This window comes from Blennius ocellaris (assembly GCF_963422515.1).
Source record: "Blennius ocellaris genome assembly, chromosome: 2".
Classification (NCBI taxonomy): domain Eukaryota; kingdom Metazoa; phylum Chordata; class Actinopteri; order Blenniiformes; family Blenniidae; genus Blennius; species Blennius ocellaris.
The window spans coordinates 20,521,440-20,535,702 of record NC_137651.1 but is presented as its reverse complement, the minus strand read 5'-3'; the positions used below and the strand labels follow the sequence as shown (position 1 = coordinate 20,535,702).

At 43.3% G+C, this 14,263-nt stretch overlaps 2 protein-coding genes across 2 annotated transcripts in view; one reads left to right on the top strand and one right to left on the bottom strand.

Annotated features, from left to right (window-relative positions):
• The window catches only part of nf1a (neurofibromin 1a), a 57,217-nt gene that overhangs the window by 22,926 nt on the left and 20,028 nt on the right, over positions 1-14,263 (bottom strand). Inside the window, 7 exon segments of the mRNA XM_080512326.1 lie at positions 5,480-5,590; positions 6,422-6,568; positions 6,647-6,793; positions 6,977-7,074; positions 7,429-7,587; positions 13,509-13,644; positions 14,032-14,129. Of these exon segments, the coding sequence (XP_080368452.1) occupies positions 5,480-5,590; positions 6,422-6,568; positions 6,647-6,793; positions 6,977-7,074; positions 7,429-7,587; positions 13,509-13,644; positions 14,032-14,129 (896 nt within the window).
• Positions 658-2,630, top strand: LOC308136661 (oligodendrocyte-myelin glycoprotein-like; the record flags this gene model as incomplete). Its single annotated transcript, XM_080505105.1, has 2 exons — positions 658-869; positions 1,658-2,630. The coding sequence occupies 2 exons, from the start codon at positions 658-660 to the stop codon at positions 2,628-2,630; spliced, it is 1,185 nt and encodes a 394-aa protein (XP_080361231.1).

Below are 14,263 nucleotides of genomic sequence, written 5' to 3'. Positions count from 1 at the left end.
AACCACAAACAAACTAAGCTGATCAAGTACTTGTATTTGCCCAATTGCTAAACCGCTCACATCTTTTGCTGTGACGGAATAAACTGTTGATTTAAAGATGAGCATTAGGCAGCAGGTGAGACTGTCAAAGCCGGCAAAACTTTCAGGAAGGACTCGGACAAACGGTCAGAAAACATGACATACGAGTGGAGAAGCTGCCTTCCACATGTTCAGCTACATCACACACTTTGTGATAAAGTTTCCGTAGAACAAACAGCCCAGAGACCTGTAATTTACAGACTGTTAACATGGCAACATGTAGTGAGCCATGTGGAGAAAGCTTTTACCAGCATTTAATGACATTTTATACTTTTTTTTTTTTACATTTGACAGAAGAATGCTGTAGAGACATATTCTGCCTGTCAGTTCAATGTCCCAAAATGAAGAAATCACATTGAGCTAATTGGCTGAAATGGGCTATGATAATGAAATCTATTATCCCTGCAGCAAGTAGACACACATCACAATCCATTGTCATATTTTCGCGGATGCCAAATGAAAACAGAGAGAGCATCTTGATTCAACGCACAGCTGGACTCAAACTCCTAAGTCCTCGTCTCAAGACGGCCATTCTGGAAATCTTTCATCCGACACTTCTCTTTCTGCAGAGCTGTGACCATGCCTGCTCCCTGCTCTGCCTCGCTGCTCTGTCTGCTGCTCCTGCTGCTGCTGCTGTTTGGGCTGCAGGGAGGCCGGGTGCTGTCCATCTGCCCCTCGGTGTGCTCCTGCAGTGGGGGGCACCGCGTGGTGGACTGCTCCTCGCGAGGCCTCACCAAGCTGCCGCCCGGCCTGCAGCACAACATTCGCTTCCTCAACCTCTCTTTTAATAGGTGAGCCTTCGAAAGTCCTGCACTGCAGTTATTCACAGAGAGGGCTTTCGTACCAGTAACGAAGAGGCGTCGAAGAAAGAGACAGATCTGTTGTCTCAATCACCAGGTTGAAAAGAAGAACGATTAGGGGAGGGATGTTAAAACGGTGCGTGAAGGTCACAGTATGCAGCACTTGACTGTTAAAAATATGCAGCTGCCCCAGATAATTTCTGTGAGAGGGAGCCTCAACCATAGATGTCTTCAGCCGATACAGTTGCTCGATGATGTCACAATGTTAACGTAAACCTGTGAATTAGAGAATAAATCAACTTTTCCTCTGTTTTAATATCATCAATATATTAGTCTTTTAGGAGGTGTAGATATAGGTTAGTCATTTCAGTCCAAACCTTTGAATGGGCATTTTCCACCTGAACTTCAGTTACAGTCATTGGTGAATTCACATAGAACATGAGCAACTGGAATATTTTATATCCCGTTGTGAACAGACAGCCGGCAGACCACAGGAAGCATTAATGGAAGGTTGATTTAATAAATCTCTAAAAAGCACAAACTACTAAACCAGGTTTTTTTTCCACAATTGTGGTTGGGTTGTAGCGTGCAGAGGTGATAACCTACTATGTACGCAACACTTCTTGCCTTTTTCCATCAATTTTACCGACAATAAAAGGTTAGGACTTGTTGTTTCAGGAGCCATTCCTCACATAAAAGTTTCTTGAACGACCTACCTTCTGCATTGTAACCAAAGTTAAAGACACATTTCTGTTTTCAACCATGTTGTCTTTTGACAGTCTGCAGGGTCTGGACAGCCAGCTCAGCCACTATGCCCACCTGCGAACCCTGGACCTGTCCTACAACCGCCTTGAAACTCTGCCTCCGGCACTGCCGCGGTCGCTGTGGGACATTCGAGCAGCGGGGAACCTCCTGCGCTCGCTGGATAAAAACGACACGGCGTACCACTGGAACCTGAAAGTACTGGATCTGTCCAACAACGAGCTGGAGAAAATAGTGTTCATAAACAACACGCTCCTCAGTCTCCAAACGCTCAACCTCAGCCGCAACAGGTTTTGGACGGTGCCTACCAACATGCCGCACAGCCTGGAGATTATCGACTTGTCTTACAACTATCTGGCTCAGATCTTGCCCGGAACTTTGGACCGGTTGTCCAGACTGACTCGGTTTTACCTGCACGCCAATCGCTTCTCTTCGTTGCCTGAGGGGGTCTTCAAGAAGCTGGTGGTGCTGGAGGTGATAACCCTCGGAGATAACCCATGGGCTTGTGAAGAAGAGGACAAAATCACGGAAATCCTCAAGTGGGCTGAACAAACCCGTGCAATGGTCTTAGGCTGCCCCTGTTACACCACACCGATCTGTGGGCAAACGCATCTGACGGCAACAGGGCGGGAATGGCACTCGGCGCTTTTCACGGAGCCTCCGCTGTGGGTGAACAGCAGGGGTGAAACTCTGTCGCCCGCAAGGACAGCGGAGGTCACGTCCAACTACCAGGTCAAATCTGCGCTGTTTGAGACGGCGATTTATTCAGATAAGAGAGGCATGAATGACTCCGATGAGCAGGCTGTACTTACCTGGACGTCTTCCACAAGTTTAGAAAGTTTTTCGGCGCACACGAGCACAACGGCGCGCCCGAGGGCTCCAACCAAAAAGCCCAAAGTCGCCAACTCGAGGAATAAAGGCTGCCGGCTCCTCACCGAGACACTGATTTTGACTATTGTGGTCCTGGTGGCGACATTTGCCTACTACTGAAATACCTGTCCAACGATCGGCACACAACCACGAGCAGATAATTCTGGAACAGTAGAAAATATGACCAAGTAACTCTACTTAGAACCTCCATTTTCATCCCTCCTGTAAAACGTGATGTGACTGTTACTGCCTTCTGTCCATCACCGTTTCAACATGCGCAACATAGCAAAGTCTTTCAATTTCCTGTATGCAAATACAACCTGTGTGAATCTACAAGACTGTCAAGTATTTCAAGTATTAGTAGACATGTTTTAACCGTAGGGTTGCTCAAAGTATCGATACTTTAAATGTTTTTCAATATCATGTGCCTAAATTGACATGGCCTCTAGTAACAACACAAAAAATACTATTAAATACTTCTGTTGTAACAAAAAAAACAAACCCCCAAATCTCCAATTGAATTTACATTCAGAGGCTAAACGAGTCAAATGAATGGAACTGCAAAAAACATTTCATACTTAAAAAAGCCTTCAACTTAATTCAGCCTTGGTATTGAAAGACCTATTGAGCATTGATAAAAAAAAAATCCTAACACTGTATTGAAGTTTCAAAGTATCGTGACAACTATATTCACCAAGTGTGCTAATGTCAATGCTTAAACTCACAGTATAACGCCTGCACACCCACAAAATGCTTGTGCTACTGCGAGGCCCTGCTGAGCCTACAAGCTATTACATTTCATGATTCCAGTATGTACTCTTCAAGTATTTGGTTAAGGAGTAACAAGGACTCCAATAGCCGAGTCGTCACGTGATAACGAGTAACAACCAAGTGAAAGTTTAGTGGGGAAAGGGCTTGTTCAATTTTACTGTGAGTGGACAAATAGTAAAATGTAATCCACTCTAACATAGTGACACGTATGAGTACAGCATCTACAAAACAATAAAATTTTAAAAGAAAATACCAAAGCACAAGAGTCGAATATTTACACTAAATAGACGGAGGAGGAAAATTCTGCAACAGATGTAGTTTTCTGCTCCATAGAAGGTCATCCGATCAAATTCGGCCTCAGTCAATCTAATTCTAACATCGGTGCTGTTGTTTTCATACAGAGGACCATGAGCTAATCAGCAAACCTGGGCGAACATTACAAATTAAGGCTCCGTTTACATGATATTTAAAGTGAAAACATATAGTTTTTGTGTGTTATTTGAAAACGATGTTCCATTTACACAGAAAGGGCAGGAACTCTGAAAACAATGTAGGGAGCATGCCAGGCCACAAGTTGGCGTGGTTGGTTTGTGTTTGTCATGGAACCACACCCACACTTGCGTTTAAAAAAAAAAAAAAAAGTTGTGTTTTCCGTGGCTCCGAGCATCATTGTCATGTACACCAGAGACGCAAAGAAAGTTTTCAGTTTCCACTTGTCGTGTAAACGGGGCCCCAAGTCTGTGTTCACACTTGTAAAGCCTACGCGGATTAAAACAAACCTCGGTGCTACCTATACGCCTGGACGGACTGTTCTGAACCTGGGTGCAGGCCACACAAAGTGGGCTCCGACACTGGTAGAGAGAAGACCTAATGAGCAATCGGATCTTGAGCCTCTTTTAAAACCAGCACTGCGTGATTCAGTTCGAAGCAGATGGAATCAGAACATGGACCAAAGATCGAAGCATTCGACACCTCGCAGCAAAGTGTTTGTTGATGTGGGCAACAAAAGGATTTAGTTCGACTGTTTTAACATTCTATAAGCTCTCTATAACAGTTCAACTGGTAGAAAATACCACACTCCATATTGTGGAAGTTAGAGAAGTTCTGAGGCCTAGTTTACATCTGTAAAAACTACAGCATGCCTCTTCTGTTTACATATTTTTGGTGCCACATTTAAAAAGGCCAGTGCAGAAAGAAGCAAAGCAAAAGAACCACAATTCAGTCATTTCCTTCTGCTTTGGTCTAGATCAGTCATACAAGTGTGAATGCAGTCTTTTATTCTGGAAGTCTAATATCTGGAGGTCTGACCTTGAAGTAATTCAGCAAATAAAAAAAAAAAGCAATGTACTGCCTCATCCAAACTTCTGTCATATTCAGGTTGACAAGTTTGTTAAATAAACTGAGGCTGTGGTAGAAGAATGGGGGCATGTTGGCTGATGACCTTTGGATAAACATAAATAGTTGGGACAGTGCAAAGTGGCGTGAGATCGGCAGTAGTATTCAGCTCGCCTACGCGAGTGCCAAGTCCAACATTTTCCAGTTATCAGCATGGTGACAAAAACAATGTTATTCATTCAAGTGAACCGAGAACAGCTAAAGCACTGCGGCTACACAAACCTCCAATAACCCACCTGCAGCTTTGGCAACCCCTATTATAATGATGATGGACTCTTGACTGTTTTGCAAAATAAAAATAAAGACATTTGGTCACTGATGCATGGTCATTCTTCACAAACAACAACAACAAAAAAATTGCAGATCCAATGTTTATGTGTCTTTATCTACACTTGGATAGAGTTTGAACTTTTGGAAAAGGTCTTCCTATAAAAGTGTCCCACTGGAAAGAATTAATCCAAGATATTCTTAAGGTATCCTTGTAATGAAAAAGAGATCAACTGATGATCAGAAATATTAAAGCCATACAAAGGAAATACCTAAGGCAGAGGTGTCCAACCCATTTTAGTTGATGGGCCACATAGACTAATTTCATCTCGAGGGGGACAAACTGGTAGAATAGTGGCAAAAGTTTTACGTCGCTTAAATGTGATAAAAATGTTTTGATTTTCACAAAACCAAAAAAAGAAATTAATAATAGAAATGTATTACTACAATGTCAACATAAAGCCAAATTTTACTGATAACTTTTGATGTAAAATACAGTGAAATGTCCAAAAAAGGTTCTCCGAGTGTGTTCCTACCTGCGGGCCACATAGTAGAACACTGGATTCCCGGTCTTGGAGGTTCCTGCCTGGTAGAAAATGTTGAGGGTCTTCAAGGCTTTAAACTCCTCCTTTTCATGGACCTGGTGCCTACAGAACAAGAGGGAGGGACTGAGGACCACCCAACATCTTCATTTACTCAATACTCTGCTGTTTAGCGCAGCCTGATCGGCTCTCCCACAGTTCAAGAAGACATCCAGTACTGATGGATTCTGCTGGCAGTCCTAGTAAGTAAGTAAGTAAGTAAGTAAGTAAGTAATTAAGTAAAATTTATTTATAAAGCGCTTTTCACAGAAAAAATCACAAAGTGCTGTACAGGAGAAAAGGTAAAAACAGCAATATAAAATGTATAAACGTGTAAAATTAAAGTGACACTAGTGAAAAATGCATCAACCAAAAGCTCTCCTAAATAAACATGCTTTCAAGTCATTTTTAAAAGAGACAACAGAGTCTGCCAGGCGCAGAGACGGGGGCAGAGCGTTCCACAGTCTAAGGGCAATAGACTGAAAAGACAGGTCCCCTCGGGTCTTATAATGGGTCTTAGGGACCACAAGCAGGTTCTGGCCAGACGCCCGAAGAGTACGGCCAGAGGAGTACGGCTTCAAGAGGTCCAGGATGTACTGTGGGGCCTGACCGTTTAAGGCTCTGAAAGTCAGCACTAGGACCATAAAATCAATCCTGAATTTTACAGGGAGCCAATGGAGAGCCGATAAGACTGGAGTGATATGAGACCTTCGGGGTGCACCTGTTAGAAGTCTAGCAGTAGAATTCTGAACAATTTGCAGTTTGTTCAGAGCAGACTTATTCAGACAGGTAAAAACAGAGTTGCAATAATCAAGTCTTGTAGATATGAAAGCATGAATAATCAATTCCAGGTCTTTTTTTGACAACATTTTGCAAAAAAGAGAGCCAAGGTCCTACCTCGTCATGAACTCCTCAAATTTAGAGCTGGTCAGGTTGAGACTGGACCAGTGGGTGTCAGCGACAGGTTTGTGTTCTGGAGGTCCGAGATAGGCCAGCAGGGTCGCCATCTTATCGAAAGGCCGCCTGCCTACAGCTTTGTGGTCCCTAGAAGGAATCCTTGTTAGTCGTTCCATCAAGGAAAGGATTGTGATGAGCTGTCGGCAATAGAAAATCTTTCCTCACCTGTTACTGGACAGGTACTGGCCAATTCTCTCCTGGTTGTTCCACAGGAGGCGGTGAAGAGCCAGCACATTGCCGTCGCTAATGAAGGACAAGCTGTGATTCACAGAGTCGCTGGGCGGAGAGTCGGATGCTATATCCAAGAAGAACCTGTGATGGGAGAATAGAAAACGCGTACTTAAACCTCAAGACTGATGTTCATGATTGACGTCAGAAAGCGTCAAAAGCCCCCCCGCCACCCAAACCTCGAGGCTTACCTATGATTTATGCATTGAATTTTTGGAAACAATGTGTTTGCAGCACTGAATGTGCCAACGACGGCTTGGTTCTCACCTCCTCGCTGCATCAAAGTTGCTCTTCACAAAGTCGTTAAAAGACCTCATGTGTTCTTCTTTTGTAAACAGGACATGGTTTGCGATGCTCTGCAGGATCTGAAAGAAACGCACAAGTATCACTTGAGAGTGAAGCGTGCAACATTTGCATTTAGGATTAAAATAAAGCAACAACGAGATCTTGCCTAAGGTGGTGGCTCAGGACATTGAATGTGTCTCGACATCCTGAACCTTTGTAATAATCCGTGAATTCCCAAATCTTCACATCAAGATGAAGTCTTATGGGTTAGGACTTGGTCATCTCAAATTAATTCTGATCAAAATATAAAAACGGGCAGTATGCTATATCCTAAGAGATTTGCACGTCCCATTATCTTTGCTTGACTTGGTAGGACCGAGTGGATTTCTTGCACTCGGGCCGCACCCCGGAGCTCCGGCAGCCACCAGACGTACCTTGGACATGAGTTTGAGACCTCGTTCTATCCTGGGCAGGGGCTTTTTGTCCAGGATGCCGGCCTCGTACGGGGACACGATAGCCGGGTTGACAAACCGCAGAAACATGGCACTGCCCACCGCGCCGATGCTGTTCTGAGGAAACCGCTGACTCACCACCTGTGTGGGGGAGGAAAAAGGGTGGAGTGAGGAGAGACAATGGAAGGTGAGGGAGGGAAATGAAGAACAGATGGAACAGGAGAGAACAGTGTGAGAAAGGGAGCCCGTTGGAGCAAAAGGAAAGAGAAAGTACTGCAAATTGATTTGAGCACATTGAAGAGCAAAGTGGGGAATGGTGAGAATAACAAAATGTGCACGTTTCATTATGGGTGACGGCAGAATGAGCTGAGCCAAGGCCAGAACGGCGAGAGATGCCAGGTGGAACGGTGGTGGGGAAGACAAATGTAGGGGAGACTTGGAAACAACCCCAGTTCTTTCTGGGCTGTAACAAGAGCTTAAAGAGCTTCATCCTCTCTCCAGTTACAGCCCAGGAAAGACTTAAGAGAGAAATAAAGCAGAACAAGAAACCTCTCTGGTGGTGAAAGATGGAGGGTTGTTATAAAGTAAACGATGGCAGGCGACAGACGTGGAGCCATGAGTTGTGGTGCGAAGCAGTGGAAGGTCCAGCCACGAGCGACCGTCCGCATACATTCCAAGCTGCACATCACATGTTGCTTTGGAACAAAGCACAGCCGTGTGTGATGCGACTTCAGGCAGGTTGCAGAGGAACATAACGAGTCCCTGCATAGGACATCGTGGTCCATCTCTCAGTCCAGACAGTGGAAGACCACAAACGTTATAAAATAAAAGTTTGTCGAAGGTATTCATATTAACAAATGCCCACAACTTGGTAATGGATGAGATAAGTCATCAGACCTACGTCCACACAGATAAAGATCATTAACCGAAGACTTTTTATGAAGGTTTTCTCTTGCCTACCTAAACTAAAAATGATTGAATCGGGGTCAAGAACGACCACTTCTCATAATCAACTGGCTCTACAACTGAACCTCAGACAAACAGTCTAAATATATAATCCTAATTGGGACTGCCTTTGCCTTTATTATCAATGAAATTTAACATAATATAAGGCCACGTCCTACTTTACTTGAAACTGGAAGTTCCCATCGGTACAACTTTCAGGCTTCTTGCCTGTAAGAACCAGCCCCTAGTTTGAGTTTATGAGGCGGATTACCCCCTTTCCTATAAGATCGGCTTTAAAATCTCCTTTCAGATAAAAGTTTATAGGGCTTGCTCAGGGCACCCTTATCTATTCATTATTTATGTAGCATGACTTTTATCGCGCGTCTTTTGTCCCAAACAGATTACTTCCTTTTTTTTCATTTTTTGCTCCCTGCAGATGTTTATTAGTTAACTGGCCACTGTGTTGTAGTTTATTCGATCATCCAAGTTGTGTCATTACCACAATTGCTCCATTTTGTTTTTCCTCTTCCAAGGCAAACTGTTGTAGCTCTTGATCTCAATGTGTTTCTTTTTTTCTCTTGGATCTTATTACATTAAATACCCCGCTGAGTAAATTAGAGCAACAAAAATCAATTTCAATGGAAGTTACAGATTTGACAAGTCTCGTCTCCATTATTTCTGTCACTAGTCAGTAGTGGATAATATAGATTGTACATTCAGCACGAGCCCAACATTTAGGTGGAGTATAGATCGTCAAACCAAAAACAGACTGAGAGGTGGATCAAGAGAAAGTCATGTCCGATCAGGGAGCGCCCACACTGAACCGATACAGCACATCGACTCTGCATGCACGAGCACACACACAGTCCATTCGCCGTCGAACACTCCAGAGTTCGACAAATGCAGAGTTGGGTGTGACTTTCAATCACAGAAACTGGACTGTAAGTGCAAAATCCAATGCCGACACGATAAACAGACAAAAAGTAGAACAGCTGCACTGATTAAATATGGGTCAATCTTTGTTGCAACTAGGGAGACGAGGTCATGCGTGTCGATGGCCCATCAGGGATTTTACCCCTACACAACTTTAAAAAAAACACACCAAAAAAACCAACAACATTCTATTCCTGCTGGGGAAACAAATAAAAGACATAAACCTATGTTTTAAAATGATATGAGAATAAACCAAAAATTAAATTAACCCTTGTGTGAAACAATAAAACACCATTTACCAAAAAACCTCAACCAACCAACAGAACTCCTTTCACCTCCAATTATCTATGAATTCTCTTATCTGAAGAGGATCTCGCGAGAGAACTGGAGAGAACTTTAAGCTCACTAACTGTGTCATATCACTCGCCAACATCACTGCAACAGTCAGACTGTAAACCAGACGAGGGAATCGAGGAACACCGTAAGGTCGTAAAAACTTTGCATTAGTTCTGCTGATGTTGCAAGACGTGATCCTTCCAGGAGGAATACTGAAATGAATGAAGTTCAAATAATGAACCGAGTACAACGAGAAGCCTTCCAGTTGGCTCCACTTGTTACAATACGGTGTTTCCCGCATTGGAGTCACGTGTGCATCCTGGACTGTTGAGTCTCGTATCTAAACTCATCTTTAATTAACAAAAGAAAAAAAAAAAATCGATAATCAATGGCCGGCTTGAGATTGGAACGGTCGTCAAGCCAAGGATGTTGAACCTGGGGCTCACAAGGGGGGGGGGGGGGGGGGGGGGGGGGGTGACAACATTCTGGATCTGACAGATTTTTAGTGATCTGGCTGCAGCATAAGTTAAATCAATATTCAAAGAGCAGACAGAGCAGATCTATTTACGCTTTGTACGTCTACACATAATAAATGCAGCTTTTTTCCCCTTCCAGTAGCTTGAGTCCCTCGCTTCCCGTTTGAATATGGTACCATAGCAAGATATGTTAGGTCCGGTCGTAGTTCCTTGTCACCACACCACCTTGTGGTGCACGGTGGTATGACAAGACACTGCGACGCAAGGCTGGTTCGTTAGCGTGTTAGTTTGAATGCTTTCGATAAATGTGGCAACATGGGAGTCGTTCTCTCATGTTTCATTCATTTGAGTTCACCCAAACAACACTTGTGTGAATAAATGTCTTAAAAACTACGGAAACTTAATCAGTACTTTACTATTTTAGTAATGAAAGTCATACAAGATCTATTAAAGAATTAATGCCGTCAATGATGTAGAGCCTACAAAAGGAACTGTTGCAACCAATAACTAAGTAATTTTGGCCATTCTGAATGTAATAAAGCCATCTTGACCATAGTTGGGAGTGTTTGAAGAATTTCTATTCTGAATGAGTGAATATGACCACCTTCCATTCTCTACACCGGTTTTTTTTTCCAAGCAAACTGCATAAAATCTTCAAAAGCCCAAAAAGCTATTTTCAAGAATGTAGCCATATTTATCTATTCTTATATTATCGGAAGCATTTATATTTTAAAAGTAAACTCAAGTCATTTAACTCATAACATATATGGAAGAAATGTTACAATAATGGATGAATAATCTTATCACACTACCATCAAGCTATTGGGTTTAGTACACTGAAAAAGGCCGGAATTATTACATCATCAGTTCACAGGACCCATTCTGCACTCAAAATAAATTAAGAGGGGTTTGTTTATTTCACAACGAGAGCACAGGTCACATCTGGGGAGCGTCTTTGTAGTTCTTCCAGCGACAAACTGCATTAAAGACTTCCAGTAGACGTTGGACTAAGAGGTGGCTCTTGTGTGAGAAAAATGTAATTTCTGAGTAGTGAAAGTCAAGAAAAAGTGTTTAAATGCCAAGCAACCAGAATTTGAGCATGAGAGATGAGTTTTGAAGGGATATCACATGTAAAGAAAAAGAAAAGAAAAAAAAAAAGCACTCTCACAGTCATATATGGCGGAGAAATGTCACCATACATCTGAGGAATCCAACCCATGACAGACGGAGGCCAATTTATCAGAACATTTCATCACTAAAAAAAAAGAAGAAAGAAAGACGTTGTGTCTTTCATGAAGCCAGCAGCTTAAGCAGCTGAGTGCGAATGTGTGCGTTTACATTTGTTTCTGAAAAGAAGCCAGATGAGATGGAGGAAGGTCATTTTTAGTGCAGATGAAATGTTCTGAGAAAATGTCTCCTGAAGTGCAGAGTCCAGAAAGAGACGAGAGAGAATGCTGCTGTTCTCCCGAGAACTGTTAATTGAAAATACATTTTAAAAAAATGGCGCCGATATTAGTACGATGATTTTAAAGAAAGGGTTGTACACAAAGTTGAATATGGGGAAAAGAAAAACAAAATTTCCAGAAAAATACAAACAAAACGAAAACCCACCAAATCAGAACCAGATTTTTAACGAAATAGAAGAAATCAAATTCAGAACTCAAGAAATCAAATGAATAAAATGCAAAAAAATATTTTTTTTTTGCTTCAGGGGAAAAAAAAAAAATAAAAAAATCTGAGGGAAAATAGATTCTCCAAACTTACGGCTTTTTTGTTTTCCTTTTTTTCTTTTACTGTTGCTTTATTCAGTAGAGAGTGGCAAGTAGCCTACAGAACAGAGATGAGCACAATCATGGTCACAGCACCAGCTACACACACACACACACACACACACACACACACACACACACACACACACACACACACACGCACACACACACACACACACACACACACACGCGCACACGCGCACACACACACACACGCACACACGCACACACACACACGCGCACACGCACATGCGCACACGCGCACACGCGCACACGCGCACACGCGCACGCACGCACACGCACGCACACGCACACGCACACGCGCTGCGCAGCCCCTGGCCACTCGAGGTGCACACACATTCGGATCTGGTAAAACACAGGACAAAAAAAAAAAAGTATCAAAAACTCCTGTTAGAAAAGACTTCATCACTGTTGCGGGGACAGGAAGCGTGTCCATGCATGCGCCGGCGTGCTTGAACGTCAGAAGACTCCGCTATCGTGTCTGTGTGTGTGTGTGTGTGTGAGTGGCCACACGCTTGCAAAAGGGAATCCAGGATGAAAAATGAGAACTCAAACATGGTCAATACATGAAAAATAACAGAAGAATCCATCATTAGATAACAGCTTTTATGCGGTTAACATGAATGAGAGCGGAGAGTCCTTCCCGCTGTGGTCGGAGCGTGGAGCGGCAGCGGTGTGAAGCTGCATGGACACTCAAGTTGAAAAAGGCAGGAAAGGGTGTGCGCGGTCAAAATGGTGCGCGTGTGTGGAGAAACTGGAGGACGCCAGCATGTGGAAGCATGATTTGGAGTCGACAGCTTTGATCACACCGAACCGAAGGGGAAAATCAATATTCCTGATTTCACTTGAGTTGTAATGTAAACGTGTCCTGATGAAGCCTGCGGACTTCTATTGTGATATTTATAAACACTCGAGCAGATGAGATTACTGTCTGACTTGTTTTTTTTTTGTTTTTTTTTTATAAATACCAGTACGCTTTCTCTCGGCCCAAATTTATACCAGTTATAACTGATTTTTTTTTTGCTCCTCATCATATTGCCTCTGCAGTTGGCACCAGCAGCATTGTTTGCCATTTTTAGTAGATTTGCTTCTCTTATTTTTCACCAGGTATAAAATTATTTGAGCTTTCAATCAATTAAACATTTATTTGTAATTTTTTTTAATTGAATCATGCAAGTTTTTTGTGGCTTAATCACACTTGGGATTTCAATTTACAGAGCAATGGGCTGCACAATATATTGCAAATGTTTTGTAATCATGGCATCAATATGCACAAAATGCATGTAAAAGACTGACTGAACTGTGATAAATCACGCTGCATTGTACTGCAAATTGAAATCTCCGAATTAATGATAAGAGGTGTGTTTGGATAACCGATGTGGAGCTGAGGCAGGCAGCGGTGAGCGGAGCAGCGTTGGGAGCTTGAAATGTTTGAGTGACACTGCGCGCACACACACACACACGAGTGAGAGCGGAGCGAGTGGCTAAGCAGCTGTGGGGGGGGGGGGGGGGGGGGGCATGGTGAGAGAGAGCAGGAGAGTCATAGAGAGAGAGAGAGAGAGAGCAGAGGGGAGGGGTTTACCTGGTAAAGACAGTGACACACGCTGCGGAGCTGTGGGGGGAACTCGCTGGAGGAACCGATGATGGCCTGGAAGAAACGCTCGGTGATCTGCAGCAGGTTCCTTTGGTTCTCCTCCAGGTTCTCGCCCTGCTCCAGCCTGATCAGACAAACCAGCGACCACACGCTTTAAACCACACGCTCCGTCCCGAACGACAACCCACGACCCAAACCAAACAAATTGACCAGCAAAAGAGAGAAAATAACTAAAATAATTTTTTGCTCAATTACCTGCATTATAATGAAAATATAATTTCTTCTTCTTCAGGAAATTCAGCCATTAGGAACAAGTTCAAGTTTTTTGCATTTTCGTTTCGGAAAAGTTTCACGTTTACATGGCAACGTTTGAAAAACGTTGTCCGTTTACACTACTGCGCATGTGCAGTTAGCTGTCAACGCAGAGGCGGAGTTGGAGCGTTTTCAAAAAGTTGTTTTCAGTGTACACGGACAGTAATCCGATCAAAAATAGAGAAACCAAAGTCCTGACCTGGTGGGGTCCACCTCGAAGCTGATGTGCTCTGGGGTTGTGATGACTCCTCGCAATAACGGCTCCAGTAGCTTCTGCAGGTAGGCCGCCCCATAAACCTAACACACACACACACACACACACACACACACACACACACACACACACACACACACACACACACACACACACACACAAAAAAGAAAATATATCACGGTATGCCGCGAGGAGACAACCCAAGTCGTCAAACAAA